Source organism: Aspergillus caelatus, assembly GCF_009193585.1.
Source record: "Aspergillus caelatus strain CBS 763.97 unplaced genomic scaffold BDV27scaffold_97, whole genome shotgun sequence".
Lineage (NCBI taxonomy): Eukaryota > Fungi > Ascomycota > Eurotiomycetes > Eurotiales > Aspergillaceae > Aspergillus > Aspergillus caelatus.
The window spans coordinates 23,046-38,489 of record NW_022475360.1 but is presented as its reverse complement, the minus strand read 5'-3'; the positions used below and the strand labels follow the sequence as shown (position 1 = coordinate 38,489).

The window sequence follows — 15,444 nt, the reverse complement described above, 5'->3', positions numbered from 1 at the left end:
CGTCTGATATTCTCAGTGAGTAACGTCACTGGAGCTTTTCTACCACAGCGTTAACAGGCTACATGCTGCAGCCATCAGGGACATGGCGCTAAATTTAGAATGACCTCGGTCTCTTTGGGAATATGGTCGTTGCATCAAACGGGAGTCACCGCGCTACTGCAGCTAGACGGTCGGATGTCACGGCCTGGACCTCGTATTGGGGTTCAGTTCAGGTTGGAGTCTCGGTGCAAGACAAAAAGGTGTTGGGTGATGCTGAGATAATTGTGACCAAGCTCCGTGCTGAAGAACCTGATGTTATTCCCTATTTGCCAAGACCCGGCATTCGCGGCGGTCGCGCCAATGGTTTGGGTGACCCAAAGACAATTGTCTCGCGCCCCTTTTCTTCTATTCGTTCGGTCTCAGCGGAAGAGGGTCTCGCTGGCTGACTTGCATTGCGCCAATTTCAGCCCACATCCTCTTGAGCCACTCGCTTCCCCAATTCTAGATTTGGTCGCAAAAACCATTCAATGCTACCATGGATATCTATAAAAGGCACTTGGATTGCTGCTCGGGGTTCCTGATCGCTCATCACAGTTTCCTCATCCTGCGCAGCCTCACTCATCTCACTCTAAGACTACAACCCTCGCTGAAACCATGTTCTCGGCCATCTTAACTAGCCTGTTGGCGCTCACCTCCTCGGTGACCGCTCGGTCTGTCGAGACACGATCCCTCACTCCTCGCTCTATCACCCCTCCAGAAGGGTGTCCGATTCCGACATGGAAGGTCGACGACTTCCGCTGGTTCAATGGCTCCCACAGCTTGGACTGCATTCACAGCGAGGTCGACAAGAACGCGAAGGGCTGTCTTTGTGGCCGGGACTGGTGCGAACCTAACCCGGACACGTGCAATGGCACCATGGTTAACGTTTGCTACACGGGCATGCCCAATTACCAGCCCTGGGGCTACGGCCCTCCCCAGACGCTGGCCATCGACTTTGAGGATGGCCTGCACTGCGGCGATACCTACATCGGCTACCGGGTTCACGACATTGCACATGGCGAGTCCAACTGCGGATATGCAGACCGCGGCCTGGGCCGGATCGTCTCGTTCTACGGCAGCTCCAACGAGGAGAAGTCGACTGGTCATATGGACTACGTGCTGGGCGGTGGCCATGCGCTGGAGTGCGCCAATGGTAGCAAGATTACCTACTCCGGCAGCACCGATTTCACTTTGAACTGCATCCATGATGAGTTCTTCAATGCGACTTGTACTGCGGAGCCCTTTGAGGTTCCCGTGCTCAGTTACTCCTGGGTCAACTAAGTTCTCGCGAGGACCTGCCCTTGGTGTTCTGGGTCCCTCTGGTGGTACGATGGAGACCATCCTCGCATCGCTGTGGCAATTGCGATCGGTTCAAACTCGTCGCACTGGATGTCGGAGACGTTCCGTGGCTATGTTACATCCCGCGGCGTGGTTGCCCGGCGACTCCAACCCTTTTCCTTACGAGATATGGTTCCACGATGAAACCACGAGCGATGTAAATAGAACTAAAAGTTGAAATACATATTTGGCAATGAAGACGATCCTGAAGAGACCCACCCGGCTTGACAGCGTATCAGGGGTTTTGTGTAAATACTAAATCTAGTACTTCTGATGGGGAGCGGGGGTCCCGATCTTTCTTTCTGCTGCTAGCCAAAGGAATGACCGTGGGTAGATTTTTGGTTGTGGATCAGATAAGAGCACTTGGCGGATCGAGAACCGAGATCCCAGGGTCCAGTGGCTAAGCCCTACTTTTGTTACCAGTGGTTGGATGTTGGGTTTGAAACTGGGGAAGGGCGAATAAATAAAATGGAATTGAAGAAAAAAAGAAAAAAAAAAAGGAAAATAGGAGAGATAAGGAAATCTCTAACAATAGGTTTACCTTGCATCCTTTTACCATATCGTTTACCAGGTACTGCTAAGTACAATGTTACCTTCCATAACGGGACTAGCAGGGGTTGGGCAACAAGACGAGAGAAGAAAAAAAAGAGCAAGAAGAACTAAAAATAATCAACGACAACCTAAAGAACAGAAAAAGGAGCGAAACATTGCCTCAGGCTCGTCTAAGAGACAAACGTTGCAAACAGAACATGACTCGCAAACGTGCCTATTCGGGCATAGCGACGGAGGACTTTTGATCTCCTACCGTCCTTCCATCTCCAATTGTACTGCATCTTCGTTCTTAGTCTTGTTACATTCCCCAACTCAGCCACAGCGAGCCAACGAGGAATATGCGCTGGTGATCAGAACGGGCAAAGTGCGCATGCAAAGATATGCGACCAGTGTTTGAACTACTATCCTCGTGACCTCGACATCCATGCTCCAAGCCATATCCCTCCAGTAAACATGCCAGTAGCCTTGCTATCACGCAAGGCTCGGATCAGCAACACAGCCTTCTGTCAGAGTAGAACACCGCCCTGGTTATAAAATAGGATACTCTGGGGAATACGTGACCCTGGTCGATTCGTGAATATAATAAGCCCCGACGTGCTGTTGTCGTGGTGATATTTTTTAGTAAGTTACTAACTCACCCGCATCGCCTGATAGGGCTTAGTCGACAAATGGCCTTCTCCACCCCATTACGCTCCTATCCGTACTCCGATAAGGATAAACCGTTCTCTGACCTTTCCCCAGGTTCAGTCGAAAAGTTTCTGGAGGATGAAAGCGACTCCACTGGCAATCTTGTGGATGACAGTCCCACGCGAGGCGTAGCGGTTCGACGGCAAGCGAAAGAGCTGTCGCGACGGAGCCAATCATCGCACGCATGTGTCTCGACCAGAGACCAGACGGTAGAGGCTTACCTCCGTGAAGGGACGGAAGAAAGTCTGAACCGAAACCCACAGCGATCGCTCTTAGAGCATTGCTCCCGAGGATCGAAGGCACCCGATGGTTCAAGCCCCATCTTGCGTCAGACCTCCCCACAGCGACCAGTATGGATTCCGGAAAATGTGCCCATAATAGAAATACCGGATGATGAGCCGGATGAAAAAGGGATTCCTTCAGTGACCACCCATCTGGATGTCCCAGCGTCGACCAGTCATGCTCAAAACAATGGACAAAATCTGATTTCGGTGTCTGCAGATAGCATGGAAACCGACTCAGTCGATCCGTCAGATCATGAAACACATGAAACAGAGTCGCCATTCTCTTTACCGAGTCAGCAAGAGACACCAAGGACGGACATTTCCGATCATGGATTGGAGCAGAGACAAACTGGACCAGAACGTATCTCAGACTTGTGTAGCACCGAGGAAATCATATTCGCCATCCGCGATGTGATCTGCGGGTGGACTCCACCCCAAGAAAAAGATTCGAAGAAAGGTTATGCATATATTTTCTATGATCCCTTGGCCCAGAGCCCGTGCTATAAAATCGGACACTCAGGGAATGTGAAAGTGCGCACTCAACAGCATCAGAATCAATGTCGGCTACGGAGGTGGAGCTCCAAAAAAAGCCCTGCATTGCGAGACTATAAACTACTCGAGAGACTAGCACACGCCGAACTCAGAAATTTGCGGTGCAAGCCCAATTGCTTTTGTGGAGCGGAACACAGGGAGTACTTCTTGGGCAAGGCAGCGCATGGGCAGGATATTCTGGATTCTTGGTCGCGGTGGCTTATAGAGAAGGATCCGTATAACGACGATGGGAACCTTAGGTCATTCTGGGTTGACCGGCTAAATGTGCTTCTTGATGGTTATTCACGCCTTTTTCACTGTACGGACGTTGAATGTAACAAACACCATCGCGGTAACAATGCTTGCCAGGCGTGCCTCCGCGAAGGATGGCAGAGGTTCACCGAGCCCACTGCCCAAGATATATTCGAGTATGATTGTCGAATAAAAGTGCCTTTTGCCTGGGGTCGCTTGTTGTTACAGACCTGTTATGGTCGCTTCCCGTGCTATGAAACGGAGCTTATCTGGATGAGTGATTCTATAGAATTTGTGTGTCGTACATGGGATTCTGCGTCGAGCGTTCAGCTGATCTTGGTTGTGTTACTTGGAAAAGGTCTCTACCTCACGGTATGTTCGTTATGGAACCACACGCTCGATATCTCCAGATTACTCGAGTTTTACTTGGCATGTGCTGCCGCTTATCGGCTGTTTGTCCTACCCACGGTTCGCATGAATTCTGTCGATCAGACCTTGTCACAGGGAGTGAAAAGAACTACATTGCCCACGAGAAAATCTGCGCGTGCGAGCTCAAAGTCACCTGGAATACCCACACCGGCCTCGAGCCAATCCCAGAGGACATCTAAAACCACACGGAAGAAGTGGGTTCCCGGGGAGCACCCCAATACAAAGCTTTTTAATGATATAAGCAGCCCCAAAAAAGAAACCATGGACGACATGAAGGAAGTCATCGGGCGAAGGCTTCCAGAATCACCCCCAAATTCGACCTGGATCACCACCCACCAGGAGAGGAGTAACGCAACCCAAAAGGTGTAACCTCAATCGAGGCTTCACGTACATCTGATGTGTTTTGTGGAAGGACAGACTCATGCCGAGCTGCAGCTATCATGCATAATCTGTTTTCTACCACATGTCAAATTAACATAAAGTGTGACAGAGATGACAAACTACGTGCTATGGGGAGTGTTGTCATGTTTTCATGAAGAAATTCTGAATGGGATAGCTACGGCATTTTCAGGGTATATCTGTGCGATGTGCGGTCGTCTCTGTAGAGTAGACCAGCGGCTCTTGCCCATGCCATCCGCGTGCGGGGGTCCGGGACCCCAGATAGCGACTCTATCTGTAGCTGCACCATGATTCGGACCTTATAAGGCGCTGAAGATGACACATATTAGGGTTACCTCTGTAGAGGCTGATGATGATCAATATGTGCGGCGAGACGGAGGTGTGACGAGACAATTAAAGGCTTCCCAATCACTCACAGTGTCCCTTTGGTACTGGGCTTAGTCAACCCATACGAAATGGTTTTTGACCGTAGAATCACCTCATGTGATGCAGATTTCGCATTCAAGATTTGGTTTCCGTTTTTCCGATGAGGATACTATGAAAACAGCCCACTGAGATAAATGAACCCTGTGATAGAGAACTGCGGCTTGCGTTTTGATATGTCTATACTACGATTACCCGGTATCATTCTAATGTTAAGGTCTGTGGGTAGACACCATTGTATTCTAAGCTCATGTTCTAACATCTGACCACCTGTGACACCTTTTAAAGAACTATTTAGTTATCGAATGTCTTTATCGATCAATCGGGAAAAGAGAAGGCATTTCTCATCTTGGTGGCGAGGCGTTACGATTTGAAGAGCACAAGGAGCTCCATCGACGGAGTCAGGTTCATCTAGAATGAGTTAACATATCATTGTCCGCTGGTCTGTGTGGTGGGAACCTACAGCTCGGCTGAACTCCGTCATGTACTGGCATAGGGTCTGGATCAAGTGACTTCGAAGCTTTGCTGTACGGCACAATGCACGCAGGGTACTGCAAACCGTTAGAGAGAAGAGACCGATCTCAGCGTACACAGTTGTGAACTTACATCCAGAAGGTTCCAGATGACCGTGTACGGCGGCCACCCATATGTGTCATGGGGCGTGGCCGTATTCTGGGCTCCAGGTGTTAAAAGAACATCTATGTCGTGTTGGACCCATGTCCTGCGCCATTCTTCAGCGTAAGCGTTTCGCGCGTTATGGAGTCCGTCAATTTTCTCAAAAATTCCCAGTTCCTGATCGACAGGAAATGGCCCAGTGAACATTGGATTGGCTAATTTTGCGACGGATGTGACTAATGGCTCTCCACTGGCAGCGATGTGATCGACGTGTGGTCCATAAGTGAAATACTGAAAGGCTAGTCGACTCGCGTATGCCACGCCTCGTGAAGGCACGTATTCCAGCCGCACTATTCTATGTCCTTTCTTAGCTAATGCAGCGATTGCTGACTCCATTGCTCGGCGCACTGGAGGATGGATTGGGAATTCAGGGTCTTCGCCGAGGACTCCGATGGTTAATAACGACGGCAATTTCAGAGTCATCACCCAGGGCGACCCAATTGTAGTCACGTCATATCGCCAGGGCTCAGCTTTGAGGATAGTTGACATGAACAACTCGATGTCATCTAACGACTGAGCCAGTGGCCCTGCCGCGGGCTTTATGCCGGGCACGCCTTCGATTGCCCCCGACACCTGTCCACCGAATGGAATACGGTCTGCGGTGGGTTTAAACCCATAAACACCGCAGCAAAGCGACGGAATTCGGATAGAGCCTGCGATATCAGTTCCAACGCCGAGGATTGAGCCCCGGAAGGCCACGAGAGCTCCTTCACCACCGGAGGAGCCTCCGGCCGTCAGGCTTGTATTGTGTGGGTTCAATGTGCGACCGTAGATGTTATTCTCTGAATCGCCTGTCTAAGCATAACGTGTCAGATAAGATAATCCAGGACTCCGAAAAGGCACCTACCATCATCGTCTGCGGAATATTGGTCTTAACATAAAGGACCGCACCTAAGTCGAGTAGCAGATCCACCAGAGAAGAGTTTGTTTCCGCTGGTGGGTTCTCCAAGAATGAGACATATCCCACCGTACTTTGAATCCCCTTGATGCAGAAGCTATCTTTGAGACTGATTGGTAAGCCGTGCAATGGGCCCATGATCCGTTTCTCTCGCTTCAGATAATCATCCAGGTATTGTGCACGCTCGAGCGCTCTGTTGAAGAAATGTTCTGTCAGACATGACGTCTGGAGGCAGCCCTTAGTATTACGGGTCGCCCTACAAGACATTGACCGGGTCGATTACACCTACCAATTGCTGGGCTATGGCTGCCCGTTTGCAGAAAGCCGTGGTCACTGCGAGCGAGGTCACCTCACCCCAGGCAAGCTTCTGCAGCAACTGTGCCGCAGTGTACTGTTCCGTGATATCCAACTCCTCGTCGGAGAGGAGTCCACTATGACGTGGGATGTCCGCTTCTACGAGGTGGCCATTTGATGGGAGCGTGGATAGAAATGTGGCATTCAGACGCCAGTCTTGGGGAATTTGCAGCTCCAGTTGTTCGCGCTTCTCCGCCACCCTGGTCTCCCAGTTGCACTTTGTCGCAGTATTTTCGCCCATCTCTGTTAGTCAATGTCAGTGATGTGAAGATACAAGGCCCGGGCCAAGACAATCTATATAGCCGAATAGATTTAGTGCCAAGTTGCTCCGCGTGAGGAGAACATCTACACTATTCCGGAGCACAATCCTTTGCCGGCCGAAGCGCGTCTACCTTCCGCATTGGGATGGTTATACCTCGGTTTATCGATTACGGGCTTATCTGAGGAGATACGGAGGCAATCTCTTGATAACATAGTGATCTATTGCTTAACGGGCGTTCCTCCGTGCCATCACGTCCTCTGGCTGAGAATCTTCGAAATTGGTCAAGTAATAGGCATCAATCAGGATGCGATCGTTCTCGCAGCTCATAACTCCAACACACACTAAGCCGTTCAACCAGTTGTACTTCCCTGGGCCTGTTTCGATTCGCAGGTGTGAGAAGAATTCCACGTCATCTTGGGTCACAGTGGGAGGAGGTCGGAGGGCCGGGTCCTTCTCGACCTGTTTCGCATACTCGGTGCCTGGGCCAGGACGGTAGAGACCGTGCGCCCGGATGTAGAGATAACAGTCATCGTCGGTTTTGACCGTATAATGTGCATCGAGGGTCATGGACTAAAGAATCGTATGAGCTTTACTGGGTGGATTCTGGGGAATTGAGAAGCTTACGTGGGTCCCTTCAATGACCGTTGCCCAGTCTGCTCCGCCCGGAAGGACCGTCCCTGATATCGACGGCCCTCTAAAGGTCCCGCCGGCAATATTCGCAACACTCCGGATCACTCCAGCCCCATGAGGCGCTCCGACGTCAATTTCTTGGGGATCAATGTCGCACTCCAGTCGATAAATAAATGATAGCCCAGGTCGTCGCATGGGTGGGCTATTGGGGTAAAAGCCGTTTCCTGGGGAGTCAGCAGGCTTCGACAAAGTCATGTTGGCTGTTCTGGGCAGAGTCCTTGATTAAGATATCGAAATGGATGATGTTGGATTCACAATCCCTGCTCTCAATCTGCTATTTAATATACTTGAAGGGGGTGCCTGGAGTGAAGCAGATGCCTGGCGCATTCCCTCATGCCGATATCAATCTATACTAGATCTTCACTAGCTATAAGCGGAAGGTCGACGCCCACGCTATTTCCCGGCAATGATCGACGGCAGCTGGTCTCTCCACCCCCACTTGGAGTAACAATACGTCCAGAAAGGCAGGTTGACGCCAGATAGCTGAAGGTGAAGGGCCTCGACCGATATCATCGCCCTAGAATGAGATGCCGATACACTGCCGTGGTGCTGGCGAACCGCCGCGGATTGCCTGACAATAGGCGTGAAATTAGGGAACATGGGATGAAATGCATCATCATGTTCCATTTGATATACTGCGGCTTGCGTATATAATGTTGTAAACAGTAACCCTTCGCCTCCTCTCTGGGTTGTGCTTAATATTCTGCATTCTTTTCTGTGGTCATTATTTCTAAGGTTTCTATCATGGCATTTGTACAGGCTCTCCTCGCCGACGCTGGCATTCCCATCAAGGACAGACAAGATGCCCTCCACCGTATTCTCGCCGATCCAGGAATACCAGGACCACTCCGCGAGAGCACCTCTTCCTTTTGGCTCAAAGATCCGCACCCGCAGCTGGCCAACATGCAATCGCCGGACCTGCCTCAAGAGGCTGATGTTGTAATCATTGGGTCTGGCATCACAGGTGCTTCGATTGCACGCACCCTGCTGGAGGAATCTGACCAGCTTGGTAAGATAGATAAGGGGATACCCGCAGTTGTAATGCTGGAAGCACGAGACACTTGCACTGGCGCAACGGGTCGCAATGGAGGCCATATTCTGGAAACGGTTGAAGAGTTTACCGATTGGGAAGCACACTATGGGCTGGAAGCGGCAAAGGCATTGACACGGTTCCGGCTGGCCCATCTGGAGGAGATTCTGACGGTTGCGGACAAGTATGGATTAACAAAGGAAACGCAGGCGAGAAAAGTGGAGTTTCTCAGTGTGTATTTCGATGAAGAAAGGTGGCGTGACGCAGTGCAACGCATCAAACGGTTCAAGAGGTGCATGCCTACAGAATCAACCGAATGGAAATTACTTGAGAAGAGCGAAATCCCCAAGGTTTGTTGCAGCCTTGTACTATTGGAAGAGCGCTTGAAGGTTGACGATATAATTTCAGGAATGGTGCCTTCCCCATGCTATGGGGGTTGTTGCAGGACCAGCCGGAGCCCTATGGCCTTATAAACTGGTCACCGGTGTGTTGGAAGAACTGCGACGAAAAAACGCAGGAAACTTTCTAATCGAGACCAACACGCCGGTGGTTCAAGTCTCGACTGACGCCACCTCACCTTTACGGTATACCGTACAGACGCCGAGAGGAATCCTGCGCGCCCGGAATGTTATCCACTGTACCAACGCTCATGTTGGACACCTTGTCCCTGAGCTAAGAGGCCACGTTTACCCTGTTCGAGGACAGATGTCCGCCCAAAACCCCGGCTCTAAATTTATTTGTCAAGCAACAGAACATTCATGGCTCTTCAACTACGACCGCGGTTTCGATTACCTGACACAATTACCCCCTGCAGGCGAGTCCAGCGGAAAGATGATGCTTGGTGGTGGCTTTGCTCAAGGTCGAAACGGTGGGCTTGCCGATCTGGGTATCGCAACCGACTCTGAACTGAGCCTGCCTTGCAATATTCATCTGTCCGGTGTGTTAAGTGCGGTCTTCGGCCATGAGAATTGGGGTCACGTCGCAGGTTCGTGTGTGGAACATATGTGGACAGGAAACATGGGATTCAGTAGTGATGGCCTTCCGTGGGTCGGACAGCTACCATCGTCTGTGAGCCATGCTGCAGAAACGACAAAGGCTGACGGTGCTCAGTGGGTCTGCTGTGGATTTAGCGGAGAAGGTATGGTGCAGGCCTGGTTAAGCGGAAAGGCTGTGGCACAGATGGTGTTGGCCAGCGATCGAGAGCACCAGTTGAAGCCTGATTATCTATCTTGGTTCCCAGAGCAGATGCTGCTTACTGAAGAGAGACTGAAGAAAGCTGGGTTGACACGATTTGTTGGCGACAGGGCCTCAAATTTGTAACACTGCTGCATTGGATGTCAGCATGTCAAATACAGATTGGATCGATCATGTTCCAATTTAACCACTCTATCCCCCATAGTACATCAACTGATTGCTTAATGATTGTTTCACTTGAATTTCTATTCTAGAAGTGGATATTATATCATCATACAAATTACAAGTCGTGGCTCGATTTCTCGTGGGATAGTATAGTAATATAACATCTCTGCTAAGATTAAGTGTGTCTCGGTTGGTAACAATAATTCAAACATTATGAGTGATAATTCTTCCCCATATTCATACGCTTGTTCACCAAGGCGTCTACTCCGTTCAGCCACCGTTTCCACATCTCTCCATAGTCCATCGCCAGTAGCCTTTTCATACGCGAGTATGACCGAGCTTCCTCGTCCTCCTCTTCATTCTTTACTGCCTGGACTGACTCAGGACCCCACACTTTCCAGTGTCTCCCCGAACCTTCCCATGGTGAATAGCCGTAAGTGAATTTGATCCAAGCTCCAGCAAAGTCGCGCGCCATTGCGCGCTCTTCCGTAGAGAGCTCATTGTCCAGGTTCCCAAACAGGTAAAGAAGTTCATGAGCATGGTACGCGGTTCCCTCGAGTGCGTTTTTCAGCCGAGAACGCTGGTCAAAATGATATTCGAACACAGCCTTTTCCTTTGCCAAACGGTGACTAGCAAGTGCCGTCGCGTAGTTGGGAATCTTGAAAACTACATCACCACACATGTGTTCTACCCGTCTCAGGAGGACATCCTGTGGTAAGTCAGGCTGTATCTCATACTCCTCCAAGATAGTATCAGTCTCATCAAGGGGCATATGTTGATTTAGTGTGTCTCGAATACTTGCGAAACTGTCGTTCAGTAGATTCAAGTGGAAGATAACCCCTTCGTGGTAGGTGTCTCCTAACATCAAAGCTTCAACCCACTGCGGTAGCTCATGTATCTCGCGCGGGTCCCGGCCATAGAACCAACCATCGAGACATGGGTTCCCTGTGCCCGACAGAACACCTTGTATGATCGGAGTTGCATTGGCTAGTTCCTGCTGGGATATACGCCGTAGACAGTCCAAAACGTCTGATTGTGATGGATCTATGTTGAAATGACGGCAGACGGCCCGGAACAACTCCTCGTGTTGCTCCATTGTCCACGCTGGAATCGAGACTGAGAGTCCAGACATGCAGACCGCACGGTGGAACGGAGGAGGATGCGCTGCTACCATTTGGTTGCTAATGGAGATGCCACCTGCTGACTCTCCGACGGCAGTAACCCGGTCAGGGTTGCCACCGAGATCGCCGATATAACGTTGAACCCATTCGAATGCCACTTGTTGATCGGTAAATCCAAAGTTCCCACAGCCTTGATGGCCATCGCGCTGGAGCTCCTCCTGGATTGCCACACTAGCAAGAAAGCCACCTAATCCGACTCGATAGTTGAAGTTGACGCAGACGATAGGCATCCCGATTTCCATGCTTTGAGAAACGAGATTGACGCCATCAAAGATGGGCAGGTTAGCACCACCGTACAGTAGTGAACCGCCATGAACGTACACCATGACGGGAAACTTCTTTGATCCGGGGGTGCAAGGCAAGACAATGTTCATCACGAGTCCCGACAACTCGTCCGTTCGAGGCACTCCAAAATGGGCCGTTGGAGGAACTGGTACGAGATCATCCGAGTCATCTCCTTCAATCCTCGGTCGGGGACAGTCGCTTCTATATTGCGTGTGTAATCAGCCATTGAGTCCTATCGGAGCTTGCGCGATGGTCATACCCGAGTTTTGTTCCATCGTGGTAGTTGTTGGGCCACTGCGTCATTAAATGCGATCGAGTCCACCGTTTCTCAAGGGACGCGTAAGGTATGCCACAGTACTGTTGTACACCATTGGCATATTGGAAGCCTTCCAACCTTCCGAGGGAGGGAAGAACAGTGGAACATTTGGAAACAGGAGATTGGAACGACATGATTGCTGAGGAAGGTAGTAGTACTTACTGCTTCTTAGGGTTAGAGAAATATATATATCTGGCCGAAAGGTGATATACTAACTTAATGGATACCATACACTATTTATTTATTTAGGATTGTGAATCTAGCTACGACTACTATAACAAAATCAGTCAACCCGAGGATCTATCCAAGTCATACTTACTGCCACCCCATACTCAGTCATTCCAGTGTTCAACCTGGTGAACGAGCGAATGTGGAGGCCTCAGGCTCTAGACCATATATGGAAGGTGGACGCGTTGCGGAAAAGAATCGCATGAACTCCACTTGGCCTGATAAAAACTCCACCCTTAACGATAAATCGTCCGCCCCACAATCCTGGTCTCGCCCGCCACCCCCTTACTGTGCGGTTTTAAGTCAGGAGCTCTTTATCGAACTGATCCTGATCAGTTTAACTTCCTTGTTCGGCATGTCGACCCCACGCCATCGGTCTCACGACGGATGCTGGACCTGTAAACGAGTCAGGAGGAAATGCGACCGGACCCGACCAATATGCAAGGCGTGCAGTAGCCGTGGAGTCTCCTGCGAAGGGTATGAGATAAGGCTACGGTGGGGAACTGGCATTGCGTCGCGTGGCCGATTTACTGGCGCCGAAGAGCCAGTGGAGGCTTCCATTCCTCCTCGAGTCAAAGGCAGGCGACGCGATCTGAGTCGAGAAAGGCGCCGAAAGCGTGACAACGGCGGCAATGGTAAGGCCGAGGCAGGTTCTTATCGTCCCCAGCGAGGTAGCACAGGTAGTTGGACATGCACCAGTCACTATTCTCGTTCGTCGTAACACAAGACTAAGGTAGAAACAGTAGCCGAACGGACTGCCGATGTACGATCGAACGAACAAGATCGATTGTTTGAAGAATTTCTTTCGTATGGAATCAATATCCTTCATTCAACCTCGGTCAACGATGAGCGAAATCTCCTCGAATCGAGGCTGCCGATCTTGTGTCAACAGTCAAGCTCCTTGTACGCAATCTGTGTGGCGCTACAGGCTTCCCTCAAGCCAAATGCGAAGCCTCACTTTTATGAACATTTCGACTTAGCCTTGAATTTGTTCCGCACAGAACTATCAAGCAATGTGGCATATTTGGAGGATGGCACCTTCACGGCGGGATTGCTGCTCTGCAGCATTGGGGTGCGTTAAATCAACTTGTATATCCATGCCGCGCTAACAGCAGGCTTATGCTATAGCTTATGCATGCCATGCCATGGACGATGCACCTGCACGGAATGTACGGTATCCTGCAGGCACATGGACTGTATGGTCTCGGCGAGCGAACGGAATTCCGCACGCACTTATTAGAAGTGATGGGAGTCATGGATTTACCAACATTTACCGTGGGTCGAAGCACCTCTCTTGGCTTCTGGCGACAGCATTGTCGCGACCGAGTGTCCTTGCAGCACCCCCTCGGGGACGAAGTGGAGGTGGTCAGTGGCCTGCCGAGGTCTTTGCTAGATATTATCTCGTGTATTGGTCATGGGGCTACTGAGGAGGACTTTTGGAACTGGCCGGGTAGTCCAGGTAGTCTATCCCAGCACCAGCTGTGGGAAGCGTATCGACTAGCCGGGATGTTGGCTATCAGAGACGGTCACTTACTGTTGATTTCCCAACTCAGTGGCACACTGACAAGAACCACCGTGGAAGCGAATGGGGCAAGCAGTCGCCCCATTATCCTACCGACCACTACCGTTATTGTCTCCCGTATTGTGAGCCATCTGGACGCCCTTCGTAGAGCGTTTACCGAGACAGAGGTTGCTGGATCGTTGATTATCAACGCGATCAAGTATCCTGCCTTTATCGCAGGGCTACAGGCAGACATCATCAATGCGCAACCTGAATTTAAAGATGTGCTTCGATGTTGTCTATCCACATATGACCATCCATATGGATTTGAGAGAGATTTTGAGCTATTATTAGAGGTCCTTGAGGAATGGTGGGTACACCACCATAACATGGTAAACGCGCACGAACTCGCTTTGGTTCGTGGAATGGAAATTGGGCTTCTATAACTGAGCACTTATGAAACTGGCAACTACTATGAACCACTGTCTTCCTTCTGCGTCGCTCGCCGTAGCATGAACCAGCAACTGACAGCTCCACCACTGTCAGCAAATTCGACTTTCTCGACAACCTCAAACCCAAATGTGGTGTAAAATCCTACATTCCGCTCAGCTGTACATTCCAGAACGATTGGTGCATGGCCGACATAATCCAGGATGCGCTCCATCATAACTTTTCCTAACCCTCGCCCCTGAAGGGAGGGATGAACTGCTACGACTTCTAAATACCACGGGTCTTGGATATTGTATCGGTTTGTTATCATCTTCAGCGCCATGTCATGTGCGCCGAGCAGGATTTCGACGCGCTGCAAAGGCTTAGGAAAACATCCTCAATCTGTTGAAAAGGGTGGAGCGATAACCGCATACCTTTTCATCAGCCCCGTTGTCCGAGACTGGGTCTAACCAGCTCAGGAACCACAATTTGACTGCAAGGACCATTTTGCTCAATGTCCATGTTTGTGGGCCCTTTGGAGGAAATAAGAAAGCCACTGTTCCCGCTTCAGGTCCCTCATTCCCGTCATCCATTCCGCGGATAGAAGCTGGGATATTCTTTTGCTGGCCGCCTGTCGGAATCTCCTGTGCCAACTGTGTTGCTGGTGTAGATCGGAGCACGATGCCTTCTAATATTGCTTGCTGTACGCGACGATATTGCCATTTGTTCGTTTCATGCTGTTGCGTTGACCAGGGGCCTGCTCTAGGACGCAGCCATCGGATCAAGGGATCTCCGACGAATGAAAGGGTTATCGTCTGGGCGACCGCCGATACGGACGAAGGGTCTAGATAGGAGAGCTGTGAGTATGCCGTGTTGGCCATTATGCTCTCAGGTCAAATGGGAATGAGTTACCGTCCTGTGCTTCGAATAGTGCTAAAGAGGATTGGCTGGCCATGTGATCCTATATTCAAGTATGAATTTGATAACTGGTGCACATGGAACGTTGCCGTTCTCTGAAACCGATATAGTTTTATGCAGAGAGTCCTTTAACGCTGGAGTACGGCTTCCGTATCAACTGTAGATGCCGAAATAATGCGCAGACCTTTATCGAGGCTCATATTATAGCTATTTATCTCCAAACCTGCCAGCTCGGCGTGATGAACAAATGGAAGAAGAGCCGGTGGATGATCGACTCGAAGAGATATCACTAAAGCGATTCCGCTTTAGGCAGGTCGACCCAACTTCGGCTTCTCAGCTTTTTCTACATGAAATAAGTTCACTTAACCTTTGCCTAGACCCCGGCTACGTCGGGGGCTTTATCAG

General features: G+C 50.3%; 8 protein-coding genes across 8 annotated transcripts; 4 read left to right on the top strand and 4 right to left on the bottom strand.

Moving 5' to 3' along the window:
* Positions 1-633: 633 nt before the first annotated feature.
* Positions 634-1,299, top strand: BDV27DRAFT_145567 (uncharacterized protein; the record flags this gene model as incomplete). Its single annotated transcript, XM_032070428.1, has 1 exon — positions 634-1,299. One exon carries the CDS (start codon positions 634-636, stop codon positions 1,297-1,299), a length of 666 nt encoding a protein of 221 aa, XP_031927178.1.
* Positions 1,300-2,510: 1,211 nt separating this feature from the next.
* BDV27DRAFT_117983 (GIY-YIG nuclease family protein) lies at positions 2,511-4,742 on the top strand. Its single transcript, XM_032064727.1, has one exon. The coding sequence runs from the start codon at positions 2,577-2,579 to the stop codon at positions 4,458-4,460; it is 1,884 nt and encodes a 627-aa protein (XP_031927177.1). The 5' UTR covers positions 2,511-2,576; the 3' UTR covers positions 4,461-4,742.
* Positions 4,743-5,211: 469 nt separating this feature from the next.
* On the bottom strand, positions 5,212-7,616 carry gmdB (general amidase GmdB; the record flags this gene model as incomplete). The annotated part of the gene is made up of 4 exons (XM_032075897.1): positions 6,776-7,616; positions 6,432-6,711; positions 5,504-6,379; positions 5,212-5,324 (listed from the first exon to the last, which is right to left on the bottom strand). Exons 1-4 carry the CDS (start codon positions 7,079-7,081, stop codon positions 5,212-5,214), a joined length of 1,575 nt encoding a protein of 524 aa, XP_031927176.1. The 5' UTR covers positions 7,082-7,616.
* BDV27DRAFT_172568 (DUF3237 domain-containing protein) lies at positions 6,917-7,987 on the bottom strand (the record flags this gene model as incomplete). The annotated part of the gene is made up of 2 exons (XM_032075896.1): positions 6,917-7,672; positions 7,727-7,987. 2 exons carry the CDS (start codon positions 7,985-7,987, stop codon positions 7,328-7,330), a joined length of 606 nt encoding a protein of 201 aa, XP_031927175.1. The 3' UTR covers positions 6,917-7,327.
* A 358-nt stretch (positions 7,988-8,345) lies between these two features.
* Positions 8,346-10,204, top strand: BDV27DRAFT_172565 (NAD(P)/FAD-dependent oxidoreductase). The gene is made up of 2 exons (XM_032075895.1): positions 8,346-9,172; positions 9,231-10,204. Exons 1-2 carry the CDS (start codon positions 8,537-8,539, stop codon positions 10,140-10,142), a joined length of 1,548 nt encoding a protein of 515 aa, XP_031927174.1. The 5' UTR covers positions 8,346-8,536; the 3' UTR covers positions 10,143-10,204.
* Positions 10,205-10,392: 188 nt separating this feature from the next.
* On the bottom strand, positions 10,393-12,097 carry BDV27DRAFT_145562 (Alpha/Beta hydrolase protein; the record flags this gene model as incomplete). The annotated part of the gene is made up of 2 exons (XM_032070427.1): positions 10,393-11,848; positions 11,907-12,097. 2 exons carry the CDS (start codon positions 12,095-12,097, stop codon positions 10,393-10,395), a joined length of 1,647 nt encoding a protein of 548 aa, XP_031927173.1.
* Positions 12,098-12,474: 377 nt separating this feature from the next.
* Positions 12,475-14,321, top strand: BDV27DRAFT_117968 (Zn(II)2Cys6 transcription factor domain-containing protein). The gene is made up of 3 exons (XM_032064726.1): positions 12,475-12,871; positions 12,935-13,263; positions 13,320-14,321. The coding sequence occupies exons 1-3, from the start codon at positions 12,547-12,549 to the stop codon at positions 14,136-14,138; spliced, it is 1,473 nt and encodes a 490-aa protein (XP_031927172.1). The 5' UTR covers positions 12,475-12,546; the 3' UTR covers positions 14,139-14,321.
* BDV27DRAFT_145560 (GNAT family N-acetyltransferase) lies at positions 14,165-15,076 on the bottom strand (the record flags this gene model as incomplete). Its single annotated transcript, XM_032070426.1, has 3 exons — positions 14,165-14,494; positions 14,556-14,809; positions 15,034-15,076. 3 exons carry the CDS (start codon positions 15,074-15,076, stop codon positions 14,165-14,167), a joined length of 627 nt encoding a protein of 208 aa, XP_031927171.1.
* Between the last annotated feature and the right edge of the window lie 368 nt (positions 15,077-15,444).

Coding starts and splice junctions, on each gene's coding strand:
- BDV27DRAFT_117968 (XM_032064726.1), top strand. CDS start 12,547: ATGTCGACCCCACGCCATCGGTCTCACGACGGATGCTGGACCTGTAAA. Junction 12,872..12,934: donor TCCCCAGCGAGGTAGCACAG/GTAGTTGGACAT, acceptor AGGTAGAAACAG/TAGCCGAACGGACTGCCGAT. Junction 13,264..13,319: donor TGCTGCTCTGCAGCATTGGG/GTGCGTTAAATC, acceptor CTTATGCTATAG/CTTATGCATGCCATGCCATG.
- BDV27DRAFT_172565 (XM_032075895.1), top strand. CDS start 8,537: ATGGCATTTGTACAGGCTCTCCTCGCCGACGCTGGCATTCCCATCAAG. Junction 9,173..9,230: donor AGAAGAGCGAAATCCCCAAG/GTTTGTTGCAGC, acceptor ATATAATTTCAG/GAATGGTGCCTTCCCCATGC.
- BDV27DRAFT_117983 (XM_032064727.1), top strand. CDS start 2,577: ATGGCCTTCTCCACCCCATTACGCTCCTATCCGTACTCCGATAAGGAT.